The sequence below is a fragment of the Pleurodeles waltl genome, chromosome 4_2, assembly GCF_031143425.1.
Source record: "Pleurodeles waltl isolate 20211129_DDA chromosome 4_2, aPleWal1.hap1.20221129, whole genome shotgun sequence".
Classification (NCBI taxonomy): domain Eukaryota; kingdom Metazoa; phylum Chordata; class Amphibia; order Caudata; family Salamandridae; genus Pleurodeles; species Pleurodeles waltl.
The window spans coordinates 487,506,430-487,525,733 of NC_090443.1; the positions used below are offsets into that span (position 1 = coordinate 487,506,430).

Below are 19,304 nucleotides of genomic sequence, written 5' to 3' on the forward strand. Positions count from 1 at the left end.
ATGGGGTACCAGTGTCAGTCTGTGATGGAGGCAGCGCCAGTGTAGGTGCTAGAGTGTGATCGGAGCAGCACCAAAATGTGGTGGGAGGCAGCGCCAGAGTGTGATGGGAGGCAGTGCCAAGGTCTGATGGGAGGCAGTGCAAGAGTGTGATGGGAGGCAGCACACACGCGTGGTAGACGGTGCAAAAGCGAAAGACACCCTTCTACCTCTTGCTGCATCAGGAGGGGACAAACAGCCCCGGGATGAGGCCACTACCGCTGTGTGAAGTCCTTGCAGAGGGAAACCTCTTGCTTTTTTCCAGCATGTTTATTTGTGCAAGTGTGACCTCTGTCTCTGTGCTACTGGGTTTTATAGGGCCGGCACACATGCCAATAGACCTGACTCAGGCTGAAGACTCCTGATTGTTGGAGCAAAAATTAATACATTTTGGCTGTCTCCCGCTTGAAATTGCCTCCAGCTCCAATAGAATTCAATGTGTGAAATACAGTCTCCCGATAAGTGTTTTCAAAATCTCTCACTTTCCTCTCCTAAAATGTTGGCATGTATGGGGGCAAGGAGGAAAAAGTGCTCTGCGCCATCACTGCTGTGGACTCAGAGGAGATTGTAAGATGGGATGCAGGGCCTGTGTTCGGTTTTACGGTCACAGGTATGAAGAAACTCATGTCCAGTCTGGGTTTGTGCGCTCACAGTGTCCTCCCGAGTTCAGCGTAAAGAGAATTGCCCAAGCACCCATGTGATCAGGTAAACCAATCTCAGAGAATGTTTCTGCACTTTACCCCCCTTTGTAAGTGACAGAACTACAAATCAAGTGCCAACCCAGTGCTATGCACCACTATTTTTAAACGGTTCTGCTTGTCTTCGTTCGGGTCATTCGGAGTGCACAGTGTTGCCCATAGACATCACTTTGCACCATTGGAGTGTCTCAACCAGTCTTAATTTATTCCGTGAATTCTGTGGCTTGCAGACCTGCATTTACAATAAGGAATATCAAAATTACAAGTGTTAGAATTGTGCTCATGCCTGTCACAGAACTAAGGCCACCAACTTTCCACTTTCACTCTGCAGAACACTGTGCCCAGGAGGCCTCAAAACATGCTTACTGGAGAGCAAGTGAACCAGGAGTCGCCGGGCACAGTTTTGCAGTTTCATTCCATAATCCCATACTATGATAATAACTTGATCGGAATTGAGGGGGATTGCTATTCATATGGTTTTTGAGCTCTGATCCTTTTGCCACCTCCAGCCTTGGCTGCTCGCTGGTGTCACTTTTGAGAGACAAGTTTACAACAAGCATTTTTGCCTTGCATTTCAACAAAGCTGCAATGAAGTTAGCAGAGCAGTCTGAGAAGATTTATGGCCTCAATAAAGGAGATAAGCAATGCCCTGTGTGCGATGTCATGAGTGCTGGCAGGGAGGGGCCCTGGAGAGAGAGAGACTCTCTGCGATGCGAGGACATATGGTGTTTGTTTAGTAAAATAAGCTTATTTTAGGAGCCATTTGTTTAGTAAAATAAGCTTATTTTAGGAGCCGTTTGTTTAGTAAAATAGGCTTAATTTAGGAGCTGGGTACTAGGACAGCACTGGAATAAAGCCAAAACAAATGTCAGCGACATGGGAGGAGGTGGGAGGAACGGAATGCTGCAATAAAATGCAACCAGCTACCAGCCTAAAACACACATGCACACTCACAGTGAAAGGGGACCACCAAAGAAATTCTACAAACATAGTCCCTCACAGCAACGGGTAAAGAAACCAAAGTGGAACAACACAGTAGCTGCCCACTGCTCTGAAACAGAAAAAGGAGGGATAAAAAGGCAGAACTGACCACTAGTGTGCAAGATTTTTTAAAGGACACTGCAACCAACAAATGAAATTGCTTTAACTCACAGTATAAGTATACCTAAGTATACACCAGGTCAAATGCTTACGCTCAATCTAAAAAGGAAATCCCTCTTGTGCCCACAACAGAGGGATGTCTAGCCTCTAGTGCTAGTACATGCTGGACACATCCCCAGCACGTGAGAAGCAGTGCAAGGGATGTGTCCAGCACCTTTAAGGCACCCAGGAGTTTAATAACCTCTTTTTGTGAAACCACCTGTTTTTGGGAGGGCACATTCTAGTGGATTTTCTTAACACCTAAAAGTGCTTCTTGCCACCATGGAGTAAAGAAAATGGACAGGTATTTTGCACACTTTTCTCTGGTGTACGCTTACCGACATCATACAGGCTGGTTAATCAGACAGACATGCTAGAAAAACTCATGTTCTTTAGTGTACTGATAAGGGACCATGCCCTGGACCTCTTGGCCCGCACACCCTCAGAATCAACATACATAAACCTTTGCATTTTGTGATAATGGATGTTTATTAGGCGCTGATCGAATAAAAAATTGGCGAATGAAGATTATCACGATAATGTTAGATAACTCAGTGATTATGAATGTTTTCAAAGTGAAGAAAATATAAACCTCCAAACATTGATCATCACTTATCTCGAATTAGTCTAAAACTCCATATATGCCTAGCAGCATCTTATTATTCTGTTTTCCTATATTATCCACTGCATACTTCCTGTGAACCAGATGATCATCAGTTAAATGTCCTAGCAAGGAGGTACTCCAAGTCCCTGATTTCTCACTTTACCCTTTTCTGTTTAGGGAGAGTGTAGCAAATGGGATCTATCCATTTAGTCCACCAGAATTTTCACAGTTGACTACCTTGTTTTTGGACTTTCACTGTGAGCAAGTCTCACTAACTGAGTCTCACTCACAATAGTATTTGGACTGAGTGTGCTAACCAGCAGTGTCCGCCTTTGAAGATAAAATAAGGTGAGAGTTACTGGGTTGGTTACACAAGAACATGTGAATGCTTTGTGTGTGCTAGCTGCAAGAGTGAGGCTACCATCTCCGTAACACCAAATTTACACCCTGGTAGCCTGACGCAGAAGGACTCTTTAGGAATTTAAATGACATGGGGTAGGCCTTATTATATAAGTGGCCATTCATAGTGCAGGTCTGTAGTGCTTACTGAAGGTCTATGGTAGTTTCACTGTATTACTACAAAGTCCAATGAGGTAGCCGCTGGGTTAAAACATGCCCCCCAAATATGAAGTTCCAGTCCCCAATATTCCACATACACATTTTACAGGGCTTTAGGATTTGCATATTTCTCTGGCTTAGCTCCTAATCAGATTCCAGACCTCTGTATGCCCTCTGCTCCCTGGGTGCGGCAAGTTAATTACTCACAGGCCTCCCCACACAAAAGGGCAATTACCAGTGTTTACCCCAGTTCCTTGTTAAGGAAAGGGGTAGAGAGGAAATCTGAATGTGTTAATTAGCTCACACTGCACCTGCGCTGGGACAGCTGAGGCCCTCTGGATTTAAGGACAGACCCTAGACCTCTGGAGCCAAATTAGAGGGTCTCACCTGTGAAGTTTTGGTGGGACTTTTTGTGTCAACTATGGACGAAGCTGAGGCTCTCAGAGGAGCTCTTACCAGAAACAACTTGAAGTTGTCAGTGTCTCAGAATGCTGTGCAGAAGTGTTGGGACGGGAGGGAGGTATGGTGTGGCATTCTAGGGTTGGGCAGTTTGCCTGGCCCTTAAAACTTTCCACCCCTACTTAAAAACCCCAGGCATAATGGAGAGACATTTGAGACGACCCTGAATCTGGGAGCGATTATTGCAAAAAGTTGCCCAGCAGTAAGGAGAAGACACCTGATGCCCTGCAAGGATGAACTAAGGACTTTGACTCCTGCTGCACCCCAGGTCCCTGAGGACCAGTTCGGTGAAAGGACCTGCTGGGGGAACCTGGATGGCTCCCTTGGAAAATTCTATGAACTGGCCTTCAGCTCCACTGCCACCCTGGTGCTCCTGAAGGAGCCAGGAGGTTCTGTGGCCTGATGACTGGGGCAGGAGGGGTGTTTTGTGGCTGGTGGCTGGGAGCTGCACAAGATGTCAGAGTTGGCAGACGCTAAGCACCCAGAGCCAAGCAGAGCATAGGTCTGGCGCAGGGAGCTCTCATAAACCCAGCTTTCAATAAAAAAACGCTTTTACAGGCCATGAGGCCTGTAAAAAATGCTGGCTAGGGCTGACTACCTTTAGCACAATGTGACCAAGCCTGCTAAAATCAGCCGTATGGGGCCAGAAATATGCCTGCTAAAGATCTGCCTTTTAAAAGGAAACAATGAGTGACCAAACTGTGGCGCTCCACCCGGTGTCTGTTCGAATGCCCTCCCTCTCCCCCACTCGAGGTTGGGCTAAGGTCCCGGCTGTCAGCGCATCGTTATGTGTTTTTCCTTGAGGGAGGAGGCGTGCATGGGGCACCTCTCCAAAAGCATTACTGCCCCTGGGGTCCCTCTTCTCCCCCGGGACCTATGTGTTGGTAACTGACTGACCCCAGACAAGGCACGCTCCACATACTCGTGTCTGCGGGAGTCACACCAGACCTTAGTGGAGTGGGCAGGGAAAGTTTGCACAGCTCCCTCCACTGGCAGGACCTGAGGGAAAAGGATGCTCCAGCCCAGCAGGAGCACAAAGAACTGTTGGTGGCTCCTGCGTGGGTGCGGATGCTGTGTCGGGGACCATTGAGGGTCACGGGGAGCTTGGGGTGCATCCCACAGCCCCCAACGAGCCTTCCAGCCAGTGGGCACCAACCAACAAAAGAATGATAAGAAAACAAGAATGCTGTAGAGTTAGACCTCAAAGTAAGAGTGGTTTCCTGCTCATTAAACATGCAAAACCTTCGGCATGGTGTACCCCAGCCCCAGGCTAGCTAATTTGCATAAGTTATTTTGCTTGTGATGACCCCACAATAGCAGGGGCACCACCAATGTTTACCGAGTAGTGTGTGGGGGACTGCAGAAGAACAGCACTCCCCCTACAATGTTATTGAGAACATTAACACTAAGGGCCTGATTTAGAGTTTGGCGGAGGAGTTACATAGGCTATAGTAGTTGGCGAAGGGGTTACATAGGCTATAGTAGAACTGTAATATATCCATCACATTTGTAATAGAGTAACCGCCGCTGTTAAACTCTAAATCAGGCCCTATGTCTCCAGGAGAGGTTTACCTTTTGTTTTAAGTACTCTTGCAGCCTACTCATGTGAACAGAAGGCTCAGGAGTGTTTGGACTCTTGTGGTTGGTTCTATGACTGCATTTTGTGGCTTGTAGATTGTAAAAGTAAAACCTTGCACATATATTATTGAATTTAAAATGTTTTAATGACAATAGTGATATTGAACATTGGATGTTTACCATAATAATGATTGCTTTTGATTATCATTACTGTGTTCACTGAAGTAAGTATGTTATAAGGTTGAAACATGACTTTTCACTGATTTTGCTTATGTGGTGACACCGTGACAAAGCCAGTAGGTCTGCATTATTTAAATTGACACTCCCTTACATTGTGATGTTGCATCTGGTCTAGGTGGAGGGTATTATGACTATGGTAATGCGATATGAGAGTGTTCCCAAAGGTATTCCCCATCAACGTGATGAATATATTTGTAACTTAATGTATTGTATTTAGTAGTGTGTGTGTGTGTGTGTGTGTGTCAGAGGGCCACTGGGCACACAGGGGATATTGGGCCCAACCGTTGGGGTTGAGTCCTTTTACTCCTGAAGTCCCTTAGTCTGGTCTACTATAGATTCTGAGCAACTGAGCCATAGCGCTATATAAATACTATTACAATACAATACAATACCCCTTTTGCACTTGTCTCTCAGTGATAAATGTAGTTGAGCAGTCCAAGGCTCCCTTGGTGTGGGGGGATACAGATTAGTGAACACAGACTCACAACTCAAAATGTGCACAGCAGCAGCAATAAATCAAAGTCCATCCACTTGCTCACATTTATAAAACAAAAAAAAAGAAGTAGTTTATTTCTTCCGCTAAACACACAAAGGAAAAATACGACATTCACAAACAATAACACAATTCCCCTTGAGGTCAGGGTTCTAGTGTTTCAATGGCAATTCCCTACCCCACTCCCTTCTCACGTTAGCAATAGTGATTATTCCTCATTCACTTTTGCCAGCATCTGGGGAATGCCCTAGTAGAGTAGGAGCTTGTGTCTCCAGAGCGTACTCTGATTCCTGTATTCAAGTCAAAAGTGTCCTAGTGCCTCAGAGCCCTTAGCAGTGAGTTCCCTGGGGATACATAGACCTGAAACAAGTCTTACCCGCTTCGGTAGGAGTCAAGTGTGCAGGATCCTGGAATGCTCCCCATCCACAGGCGCTCTCAGCACCTCAGGTCCCGATCAGGTGAGTCAGGTGCAGGCGAACATAGTGGCTGCACTTGGCAGGTGTAGGCTCTCTCTCCCTCGTGATTGCTTTCCAGCAGTAATCAGAGGGTTCCTGCTCTCCTCCTGCAGGGTAAGTGTCTCCACGCTTGGGTGATGATACTCTCACTGTGTCCTCACTTGCTCAATTGGATTGGACCAGTCGTAATTCTTGTTGCATCTGGTGACCTACGGGCCACAGCTGCTTGCAGTCTACAGGCTCTGGCCCGATCAAAATAGCAGTATTCCCGGCAGCCCCTCCTGACATATAGGGTTGCCTGAACAGCTGCCGCACAATGAATCGGACCTTACTCCATGGCAGTCTTAGCTACGGCGAACCCTCAGGCGTAGGGGGTCACTGCAACATTACAGCGTAGGCTTAGTCACTTACCACAAAGCAGTCTTTACCATGGCGGTTGCCACATTGTTACAGAGCAAGGCTTCAGCCCTCACCGCATTGCAGTCTTTTCCATGGCTAGCTTCATAATGGCCCTCTCCTGGCATACAGGGAACTCCGACTCATTCGTGCACATGGGCAGCAAACCAATTGGTGCAGCAGCTGTTTCCTCACATCTCACACAGGAAGTCCACTCAAGAGCTTCCCACTGGACCTTGCTCCCTCCAACACTCTTCTCTTCTTCACAGGGTACACTGGTCTTGCAAGCAGGCAGGTGCTGGTGCTCCAGGTTTTAGGGCAGGTGGCCTTGGATTCCCTGGGTGATGTCATCTCACCCACCAGGAAGACTCTCAGACCTGGTCACAGGCAGAAGTAGTCACAGGCAGAAGTCCTGCCGAGCTTCCCCGCCTCAAACAGCCCTTCTGCCTGCTTGGCAGATAAAAACATTTCCCCTTCATATAGTTTATTTTCAGACCCCAAATGTGATGTAGATTCTGAGCCTTTGAAATTTTATTTTGGGGGTCTGCTTCTTTTGAAGAATCTACTTATCTGTTCTCTCTTTCTCTTGAAAAGCAGTCTGTCACAGCAAGAGTGTCTCCGAAGCTGATAGTCTCACAACACAGGCAAAGGGAGTGACTAGCGTTCACACTTGGATATCAGCTACAGTGATATGCATCTCAAAATTTCAACCCAGAGCCCCCAGCCCCTTCCTTGTGACCCCTCACTGAATCAAAGAGCACCTTTTCCAGTGTACCTGAGAGGCCTGGTCCTCCACTCCCCAGTGTGTGTCCCACCCAGCTTAAAGGAATGCAGCAAACCACACATCTATCTGGGGGGATCTCTTTATCACCACTCCATGTTTTACCATACAGACCTTGGTCTCACAAAATGTAACCCAGGTTCCTTCATGTATTGTACCATCCACAGACATACATACACTCAGTACATGCTTACAGCATACATTCTCCGTCCAGCACCATATCCTTTAACTACTTTACCACTCTCAGGCACACATACACCCAGTACATGCATCCTCGCTATGTCCAGCACTGATTTTATATGTACTATAACACTCGCAGGCATACATACATCCAGCATGTGCATCTAACATGAACACAATGCACCCTTAATGTATTATATCACTCACAGGTACACATACATGCAGCATATGCAGCTAACATGCACACGCTGTATCCTTCATGTATTGTACGCTCACAGGTGCACACATAGCCAGCACATGCACTTATCCTGAATGCACATTGAAGCACTACATCCTACAAGTACTGTAACACTCATAGGCACATGCACCTCCAGCACATGAATACACCATGCACGCACTACTCAGTACTGCATTATCCCTGTATTGCATTCTACCCAGGCACACATACACCCAGCGCAGGTACACCACTTCAGACCAACCTGATGTAGGCCAAGATTGAGGTAAGTACATAGCAGTAGAACCATTAAAAAGCGGGTATGCATATTGGCCTCACTCCAGTGACACAGGTTAAAAATGACTTGTTCAGTCCTACTAATCACTTCTTAACTCCTGGTGAAGGTAGTAACCTTTCACCACCATGATTGTAGCGCTTTTGATGCCCCTCATGGTCAAACAAGACTTCAGTCTGTGACACAGGCCTATGTCATGGCACACACACACACATGATCCGTGCTTGCCTTTGACAACAAAAATCAGCATAGGGATCCAGACATCAGTGCAGTTGCCCACTGAGGCCAGGGTTGCACGGCCATTACCACAAAGGGGACTTTTCCATCCCAACAGTGTATCTTTAATAAATGTACCTTTACTTTTCAAAAGAAAAAGCCATAATTGGACATTCATTTGAGTATTGTTGTGTGCCAGAGAAATGGGATTGTTAGTCCATGCTGCCTCCCTTGGGTTGCTCTGCTTCGTACCCTGAGAGAGGTGCTACAATGGGTACTTGGTTGCCAGTAAAAAGACAATTGTAGATTGATTACTTGGGAAGAATTCACATCCTTCGTCACTTTCTTACAGAGAGTGTATATTCCTTTCCTTCCATTGTATTTATATGGGGATGGGGGGTGGCTTTCACACTCAGAACCCCATGATGCAACATCTAGTTGAACACGTTGCTTTCATGCAAAGAATTCAGAAATGTTTGTATGCTAGTCTCTGAGTCTTGTAAGTGTAGAAATCAAAGCATTAGCAAAGTCATTGTAAAAGAAGAAATTGTTTTAACTTTTAACTTCAGGCACTGTAAATACTAAACAATGAAGAAAATGGAAAATGTACTTTCAGACCAAGCAGCAGAGAACAGAAGGCAGGTGGCCATCTGCACACATAAAGTAAAACACTATTCTTCTTGGTTTGCATGAATGAAGAAAACCTCTTAAATGTTAAGGCCGTGCTCTGTACCCTGGCCCTAAGTGAACACACTCAATGAAGTGACACTCCATATATATATATATATATATATATATATATATATATATATATATATATATATATATATATACACACACACACATATATATATATATATATATATATATATATATATATATATATATATATATATATACATACACATAAATATGTATATATATGACTATATATATATATATACATATATAGTCATATATATATATATATACATATATATATGTATGTATGTGTATATGTGTATATATATATATATATATATATATATATATATATATATATATATATATATATATATATACACACACACACATGACAACCAAAATACTTATGGAGACTGGTACCTGCCACACTCTACCTGGAAAACATGGAGAATAATCCATGTAGCTTAGTTGAAAATGATCCTCTCATGGAAAAGGTGCTGAACAGCAGAGGAGCATTTCCGCCACCCACAATATAATTTCTCAGCTGCCAAGAATGAGCCCTCTGGCCACCTCCCTCCCTAATATACACAAAGTCTATTTTCTAAACTTAGGCTTCTAGGGTAGGGGTTTCCTCCCCTACAGGGGCTGTAGAGGCCCTAATATCCTCCCTGGATAAGTGACTCTGGTCGCAGTTAGACAGATGCTGAGTATGTCCTGATCACTATGTGGTGAGGCCTGGGGAAGATGGAAATGGGTGCCATGATTGTTTAACAGTTCACAATGCAGCCACCTGAAAAACAGGACAGTTGGACAGAGTCCCTGCTGTGGTTTCTGTTTTTTGGGCTTAAGCTTTACCAGCACCCTCTCTTATGGTGGCAAGACTTTAAAATAATGCCACGTTCAGCAGTCAGTCCATCTGCACTTTGTTGTCTGTGGTATCAAATGTGGCAGTAGTGCCTGACAAAATCAACAGAACAGACACCAGGACAAGATGGTTATGAGCAGTCCAACCTAATCATTTTGCTGCACATCTGTCTCCACAACTGAATCCTGGCTGAAATGTATCTATTGCAATATGCCTACTGCTCGCCAAGTTATGGTGCACAGATCACCACACAGAGAATACAGACTGAGGTTTGGTAACATCCTTTTAAGAGGCAGTGTGCAGTCTGAGGCAGAGGGAGTGGGAATAGGGTGAAGTCAACAGGTAGGCTGCTGGGTGCTGGGCTAAGTAGTGAGAGTGGGGTGGTTATGGGGTTCCTTGGTTTTGTGGTAGTTGGAAAGAAGGGTGGTTAAGGACTGTAATTGTGAAGGTGAGGAAGTTATGGTGGACATATAGGTCCTGATTCTAATGTTGGCGGGCGGCGGGAGCCGCCCGCCAAGCTACCGCCGCTGAATGACCGCACCGCGCCGGCGGGCGCTCTCCAAAAGAGCGCCCGCCGGCCCAGAGGAAATGCCCCTGCAACGAGGACGCCGGCTCAGAATTGAGCCGGCGGAGTTGCAGGGGTGCGACGGGTGCAGTTTGCACCCGTCGCGTATTTCAGTGTCTGCTTAGCAGACACTGAAAAACTTTGCGGGGCCCTCTTACGGGGGCCCCTGCCGTGCCCATGCAATTGGCATGGGCACGGCAGGGGCCCCCAGGGGCCCCGCGGCACCCCTTACCGCCATCCTGTTCCTGGCGGGCGAACCGCCAGGAACAGGATGGCGGTAGGGGGTGTCAGAATCCCCCATGGCGGCGCAGCAAGCTGCGCCGCCATGGGGGATTCAAAGGGCAGCGGTAAACCGGCGGGAGACCGCCGGTTTGCCTCTTCTGACCGCGGCCGAAGCGCCGTGGTCAGAATGCCCTGCGGGGCACCGCCGGCCTGTCGGCGGTGCTCCCGCCGGCCCTGGCCCCGGCGGTCTTAGACCGGCGGGGTCAGAATGACCCCCATAGTGCTATAGACCAAGTCTGCTATGAGCACCTTGCGGTGAGTTGACTAATGGAGAAATGGTGCGGCAGATGTTATCAAGCAGGGAGTTGACTGAAGAGACCGGGTTAGGATGAGGGAAGAGCATGCTTAGCAGTCTGTGGTAAAGAATGATGGAAACAAATAAGAAGTTCTCTCCAAATATCCTACTGTCTCTTCTAGACAGCTTTAACTTATTTTCTTTTCATTCCTATTCACAGAACAGATACTCACCTTGGACAATGGATGACGACCAGTCATGTGATGGTGCTCCACGCCACTGCACATCTACCAAATATTGCAATCCTCGGGTAAAGGACTTCATATGAATTTTAACTTCATAAAGAAAGTGGAGTGTGTGAAGCGAAAATACAAAAATGATCTTGCACACCCTACCTCAGCAAGGCTTTGCACATTCAAAATATTTATAGATTTGTTTGCAAAAAGAAACAATTTCCATATTATTTTAACTCAATTCAGGAAATAATAGCTCTACAGTGTTGACGACAGCGCAGTCTAGATGTTATCAATAAATTGATATGAGCAGAACCTAATATACTGATCACACATACAAAACATACAACCCTTCCTATTTGAAACAGTTCCCAGTAGCACAATTCATGTCTTAGTCCTCTCACCCCTAGTCTGTGGCAAACCCCTACTCATGAAAATTACCCACTCAACTCTGGCTCAGTTGAATAATGTCCTTCACACCACAGATCACTTCTTCATAGAGCTCAGGAAATGTAACCAAATAATTTCTCCTTTAGGGAGCTTCTCAGGCTTACCATGCTGGTCTGTGTCATATGCACGACCTGCTTCAGCACAAACAAGGGTTTTAACCATCAACAAAACATTCCACCTGCCAGAAAATATTATATCAGGAGGTCTTTGTAACACTCAAAGCAAAGCTTAAAATCGAAGCAGTGCATGAAATAAAAATAGGAAGGAATAATTTTCAAGTTGCACCCCTTTAAAAAAGAGAAATAGAAACTGCTATTGCAGGGGCCATTAATAAATGCATCCGCCCGAGAAAGCTCCAAAGTAGATGGTGGAGATATTGGCAGATTCGGTCAGGTGTTGTGCGTTTTCTGTTGCATTTCTCATTGGGCACTCAAATCATTTTCCTTGCTGGAGTATTTGATTTTTTTTCTTTGAGTTTGGTTTGTGGGTCTTGACATAGAAGAGTAGTAGATTTCACTAAACTTAGACATGATTGCCCACTATGGGTGTAAAAACGGTTCCTTATAAAAGAGGAGTCTCCTCTGTCATAAGTTAAGTTTTGGGCATGAAAGCTCCAAGTCTACTATAAGAGACCTAGGGCCTCATTTCAACCTCGGCGGTCTTTTTCCAAAACGGCCGAGGTACCACTGTGCTGAAGACCGCCAATGCAGGTGGTTTTCCGCGAAGCGAATCATGACTGCTGGCAGCCCTCTGTCCTTTTTCGGACGGAGAGCCGCCAGCAGCCATACTGGCGGTCGGCGGGGAAGTGGAGGCTGCTCCACCTCCACCACCCCGTCATCAGAACACCGCCCACCGAATCCCAACCCAGGATTCGGTGTGGCGGTGTACTGATGAGAGGGAGCTGGCGGCGGAGCAGCCCCCATGGATCCCGCACCCCCTCGCAGAGGATCACCTGACAAGGTAAGGTGATCGTCCGTTAGGGGAGGAGGGTGTGGGGGTGTTGTGTGCGTGAATGGGGGTGTGCGTGTGAGTATGTAGAGGGGGTGTCAGAGTGCGTGTATGCATGCGGGGGGTGTTGTGTGTTTTGAAAATGTGTGCGGGTCGGTCTGTTTGCATGTCTGTTTGTATGTGTGCATGTAGGGGTGTGTGTAAGTTAAGGTTGGGGGTGGGGAGGGGGTGTGTGTAAGTTAATGTTGGGGGTGGGGGTGGGGAGGGGGGTCCTGCCACCTTTGGGGGGTGGCAGGGGGGTGTGGGTGTGGGGGGAGGACTCGGGTGGGGGAGGGGGGTGGGGGAGACCCCTATCAGTGCCAAGGAAGGAATTCCCTGGCACTGATAGTGCCTACAGCCATGGATTTTGTGGCGGTTCCAAACCATCCGAAATCCATGGCGGTATGCAGGGTCCTGATACCGCCTGCGGTCTGGTGATGGTCTGGCGGTCGGAGTGGAGAAGTGGCGGATGACCATGGCTGTTAGAAATGGGGTTTTCTACAGGAAACCCACCTCCTTGGGACCAAGTGTCCCATGCTTGCACGAGGAGGGTACGACAGGGTGTTTCATGCGGGCTTCTCTAGAGGATCCAGGGGGGTGGCCATTCTGCTCCACCGCTCGCTACCCATGGTGGTTACAGCCACACAATCCGACCCCCAGGGCAGATTTGTAGTAGTTAAGGGGATTCTTCACGGGTCACCGATAAACCTTGTATGTGCGTACGGGCCTCCGGCAGGACTTGACGCATTCCTACTTTCGCTCCGCCATGTGGCAGCGGGTCTCCCCCAGGGTATCACCCTGTTGGGAGGGGACTTCAACGCCGTCCTCAACCCTAGTTTGGACGTATCCGGCGAAATTACTGCTAGTAGATCCACCCGGGCCTCGAGTCTTAACAGCTGGGCTGAGAGCCTCGGCCTGTGCGAGGTATGGAGAATCTGGCATCCTAGGGAACGCAGCTATACACATACCTCGGCTGCCCACTCGACACAGTCCAGAATTGACCTCGTATTTATGCCCGCCCTAGACATCACCAGCGTTACGGGTGCGGAGTTGCTGCCCCGCGGGGTCTCAGATCATGCACCAGTGCGCGTCCGACTGGGCGGTACGGACCCCACTAGACGCCCGATGTGGCGCCTGAACGCATGGTTCCTACAGGATAACGACTATACCCAGGAAATCAGGAACCACCTTACCCAATATTTCGAGCTGAACATGGGATCGGTCCGATCTCCAGGTACAATATGGGTAGCCTACAAGGCTACTCTCAGAGGACAAGCCAAATATCTCCTGCGTTCACGCGAGCGTGCCAGAGATTCACAACTGGTTGAGTTGGAGGCCAAGGCGCTAACCCTGGAACGCCAACAAGCGACCTTAGCGTCGGCCTCTATTCTAAGACAGCTCACTATGGTTAGAGAAGAAATTAAACACATAGCACTAGAATCAGCAAAACATATCTGGAGGGCCTCGGCAGCACGAATATATGGCTGGGGGGACAAAAACGAGAAAATCCTACACTGGCTGGCCACCCGCCCTCTAGCCAACAGGGTCATACCTGAAATTGCGGAGGAATCAGGTTCCCTTTCCAAAACACCCATTGAAATCGCGCAAAGGTTCGCTTCCTACTACTCGCGCCTATACGCAGAACACCCTCGACCCATTGCCGAGAGAGAGTCCCCCCTCCTAAATGACATAACTCTCCCAAGAATTCCCCTTGCGATAAGGAATAGACTAGATGAATCTATCGGCCTCGCGGAGGTCACAAACGCGATCGCCAGCCTGACGCCGGGCAGGACCCCGGGACCGGATGGATTCCCTGCAGAGCTATACAACAGATGCAGCGACATTCTGGGTCCCCACTTGCTCAATATGTACGAAGAAGCCGAAAGGCAGGGTTGCTTCCCCAATGAGATCGACCAAGCCACAATTGTAGTGATCCCCAAGACCCAACCCCCGTCGCGACACTGCTCGGCATACCAGCCCATTTCACTTCTGAATACAGAGATCAAAGTGCTGTCCACGATCCTTGCATCCAGACTGAGGGAGGTGATGCCCACCCTGGTTCACCCTGACCAATGCGGCTTTATGCCTACCCGTAGTACCCGACATTGCATTAGACGATTACATCTGGCATTAGCACATCGCAAGACCCTGTCACACACCCCCCTGGCGCTTCTCCTGCTCGACTTTGAAAAAGCCTTTGACACAGTGGATTGGTCCTTCCTAGATCAAGTGCTGCAAGGAAATGGGCTCGGGCCTAAATTCCGAGGCCTGGTGAGGCTCCTCTATTCTAAACCGACGGCCCGGGTACAAGTGAATGGAGTGGTCTCCGACCCGTTTCCCATTGGTCGTGGCACCCGACAAGGATGCCCGCTATCCCCACTGCTCTTCGCACTAACAATAGAGCCCCTGGCGATATTGCTACGGGAAGACCCTTTGATCGAGGGCTGGCCCTGGCCCGCCTGCCCAGAGGACCGAATAGCGCTATACGCAGACGACGTCCTACTGTACATTTCCAACCCTGCTAAGAGCGGTCCCCGCGTCCTACAAATTCTGAGCCTCTTCGCAGAGGCCTCGGGTCTGATTCTAAACCCCAATAAGTCCCTTTTGGTCCCCCTACATCGTTCCCGGGACTGTATGGACTGGCTGCGCAACATCCCAGTGCGAAGGAACAGTTTTAAGTACTTGGGAATACATATCTCATTACTCCCTGAGCTGACATGGGAGCTCAACATGACGCCGCTAACTAAAAGAATTAGAACTGACCTACAGCGCTGGAAGACTCTCCCCTTAAATCTGCTTGGCAGAATAGCACTCTACAAGATGATGATCCTCCCCAGAGTCCTCTATTTATTGCAAAACTTCCCACACCCCATCCCTAAGAAATGGTTTAGCGAGATGGATTCACTGGCGCGTCAATTCATGTGGAACGACACCCGCCCATGCCTAGAGCTCAAAACCTGTCAAAGAGATGTTTACGACGGGGGACTGGGCATGTCCAACATCCATTATTACCTCCTTGCGATGCACCTGCTCATGATCAATGACTGGGTTGGGGGCGGGTGGTCGGACCCGGCGTATCAGTTGGAACTCCGATCGCTGGGCTACCCGCGGATCTTTGACACCCTATATGGGGGCCCGATCTCCCGGGACATCCCGGAAGTGACTAAGGTGATTTTATTGGGTTGGCGAATGGCCCAGAAACTGTCGGGGTGGTGGGGGCGCCTTACCCAGCGGACTCCGCTATGGCACGGGAAGCACCTAAAGGAAGTGGTGAACCTGGAGGGTTTCCATAAATGGGATAATATAGGAATCTCCACTCTGGGCGATGTTTGGGAAGGGTCACATATGCGATCATTTGGGGACCTACAGAGACTCTTCTCCCTAAATAAGACACAATTTCATAAGTATCTCCAGCTCCGCCACGCCCTACTAGTACATATGCAGGTAGGAGATAACATACCCGAATATAGCCCCATGGAAGCGAAGGTACTGATGGGGAACCTGGGTAGGGGAGGTGTTTCCCAGATATACCGTACTTTGATCGCTCACACTGCCTGCTCCCTAGTGGGGCTCCACCAGAGATGGGAGGGATGGGTGGGCCCTTTGGAAGAGATGGATTGGAGCGAAGCACTGATGGCCCCCGTACCCTAACAATGGCCACCCGCTTCCGGTTAATACAGACCTTTTACCTCCACACAGCATACCTCACTCCCTCCAAACTACACCGGGCGGGCCTCCAACCCACAGCGGAGTGCCCGCGATGCATGAACCCCGCAGCCGACTTCTTTCACATGGTATGGACGTGTCCAGGCATAGTGACCTACTGGGGAGCGGTCCTACAGGAGATCTCAGGAGCCCTACAGGAAAACATAGAAAGGGACCCACTGCCCCTCCTATTGGGGATCATGGGAGACATTGGGCTGAGAAGATCAGACCGAACCTTCCTTGGGGTGGCATGCCTGGTGGCCAAGAGGGATATAATGGCGGATTGGAAAACCAGAGGTGCCCCAGCACTGGCTAAATGGAGGCGGGGGATGGACTGGTGTGCACAACATGAAAAATTGGTATACGAGGCCAGAGGATGCCCGAATAAATATGACAGGATATGGGGGAAGTGGGAGGCCGAAGTGGATGCCTAGGTAGTGTTTGACCTTACTTCATTAAAGAAAGTGGCTGAGCATTATCTCTCATCTTATCACTTTCATGTTGCTTTTAATCTTGGTCTAATCCTCTTTGCTTTTTGACAAATGAAATAGTGATGTTTGCTGAGGTTTAGAACCAATTTTAGTTCTCTCTCCTGTTTGAATAGTGTCTGCCCGTAGGTATCACCCTATTACATTCTACCACGGCAGTCACCACAAAAGATCTCTAGCAGAGAGCCCCTTCACGGGGAGCCCGTCAGACATTGCAGTGCCGGTCTGACGAGGAGCACCCCGATGATGAAGCATGACATCCGAAAGGATGTGTGAGGGCTCTTGCTCCTAAACTTGTAGGTTCCCTTAGTTCCCCTTTGGGACAGTGTACTCCTTGTTGTGTTATTAGTATCTTGGGAGGCTGTACACTGGACCATTAACCTCCCTGTCCCTTTTTTGATGTTGGTAATTTAAGATGACATACACTTGAGGGTTGGTGACATGGTCACTCTTTAATGTTAACGGGAGATCGAGGGTGGTTCATAACACTTGTTCTGTTAAAATATTAATTTGGATTTGTTTTTGGTCTTTCACAGGACAAATGTAATCGCAGGTCTCGAGATTTCAGCAAGGCATGTCGAAGCGCTCCCTCATGCCAGCCCGTGTCCTTGGCCTGCTCAGGACAGGTAAAAATCCACAGGCGATCTATATATTTGTGTCTTTCACAATACATTAAGGTGGAGAACGTTAAGCTTCAGTTGGTACCTGGCACATTTCTAATGTTTTGGGGTTTTGTTTAATAGAGCCTATGTCACTCCAACTGCATCTAATGTTAACTAAGTTTTATTTCAGTTAATTCTTTTTTTTTTAAACTTTATTTTTGACGTTTTTCAGGGAAAGAACACAGACATTTAAAGAAAAAACATCTAGATATGAGTCACATTTTGAGCACTGCAGTAGTACACAGTAAACATAAACCAGATGTTGTACATAAGTAAATAGATGAATAACTAGAGGCACATGGGGGTTACAGAGATTGAAGGCCAGGAGCTGGGGGGAGGGTAGAGGAATGAGGTGGAGATAGGCAAATACCACAGAGCCGTGTAGAAGACCTCAGGGCATGTCAATACCTTGTACATAGTTTGAGCTTTAACCAGTATCATCACCAGATTTAACATTATCCAAAATGAGCAGATAGTCACATAATGGTTGCCAAATATCTTTAGACCTAGAGATGGGGGGCTTGAGAGTAGCATAAACTTCCCTAGTGGTTTCAAAGTAAATCATATCCTTCAGCTAGCCATCTGTGGTGGGTGAGCGACCACTACCCCAACAGATGGAAATACAGCGTTTAGCCAGAATGAGCACCATGACAGCAAAACTGTGGGAGGTGGGCAGTAGAGGCTTAACGTAACCCAGCAGTGCAGCAAGGGGTCTGGTTCCAACTGGAGTTGAGTCATAGTGGCGATCAAGGCCAGAATTTGGAGCCAGTAGGACTGAATGTTAGGGCAGGTCCACTCAAGATGGTGAAAATCGGTGTGTGCAGAACTGCATTTCAAGCAGTGGTGGGACTGGTGGCATCAATTTTGGCAAGGCCCCGCTGGGTGGTGTAAGCACAATGGATGCATTTATAATGTAGCAGCTTATGTCTGTGATTGGGGGAGATAAGCTTAATTTGTGTACAGTAATAGGACCAGGTCTTGTCTGGTATCGGGTTACCCACGTCACGTTTCCATGCCGAGCAAACTCTAGCTGCTCTGGGATTGAGAGCTAGACAAGTCTGATAAAGCCTGGAGACCAAGTGAGATCTCATGGTGGTCGTGATTATGATTGTCAATGGGAGAAATTTGTGAGGCGCCACTGGATACAAGGGAATGCTGTCATGTAGTGTATTGTGTAAGCAGCAGAGTAGTAAATGGTCCATATGCGTGGGTATCCCAGAAGCAGTGAGTGTGTCATGTGTTATGACCTGTCCATCTGGGAAAATATCCCCTAGAGTATGTAAGGTGTGTCTCCGTAGGAAGCATTGCAAAATGTATTTTTGGGTTAAGGGAAGCCATGAATTATGAGTGAGAGGTAGTGCTGGGGAGTAGAGTAATTCCGGCAGAGTTTCGCCCAGGCCCAAGTAGTAGTGTCCACCGTTTGAATATCAGCAGGATCTCTTGGTACTCCCAGTGGTAATATAGAGGAGAGAGAAAGCCCTACAGCCTGGTCCACCTCTGTCCTCAGGTACGGTAGGCGGGCATCGCAGTGATATCAGCAGTATGCAAAATGGCACTGTGCAACTAAAAAGTAAAAATGTAGATCCTGTATCCCAAAGCCACCTTGGTCATACAGGAGTATCAGGGTTCCCTCCTGATCCTAGGCCAACGGGTGAAGCAAGAAACTCTGGAAAGTTGTGAAAAAGCTATTAGTCAGGGGGATCGGAATATAGGTAAATAGGTATAGGAATGGCAGGAGGAATAGTATTTTTAAAATGGCTATACAATAATGGTAACTTGACCTATCATTCAATTTGAGTGGGGAG

At 47.8% G+C, this 19,304-nt stretch overlaps 1 protein-coding gene across 1 annotated transcript in view; it reads left to right on the forward strand.

Moving 5' to 3' along the window:
• LOC138293901 (coiled-coil domain-containing protein 159-like) overlaps positions 1 to 19,304 on the forward strand; it is a 236,959-nt gene that overhangs the window by 87,225 nt on the left and 130,430 nt on the right. Inside the window, exons 2-3 of the mRNA XM_069233189.1 lie at positions 11,195 to 11,284; positions 17,374 to 17,463. Of these exons, the coding sequence (XP_069089290.1) occupies positions 11,216 to 11,284; positions 17,374 to 17,463 (159 nt within the window). The 5' untranslated portion in view covers positions 11,195 to 11,215. The remainder of the gene's footprint in view (positions 1 to 11,194; positions 11,285 to 17,373; positions 17,464 to 19,304) is intronic.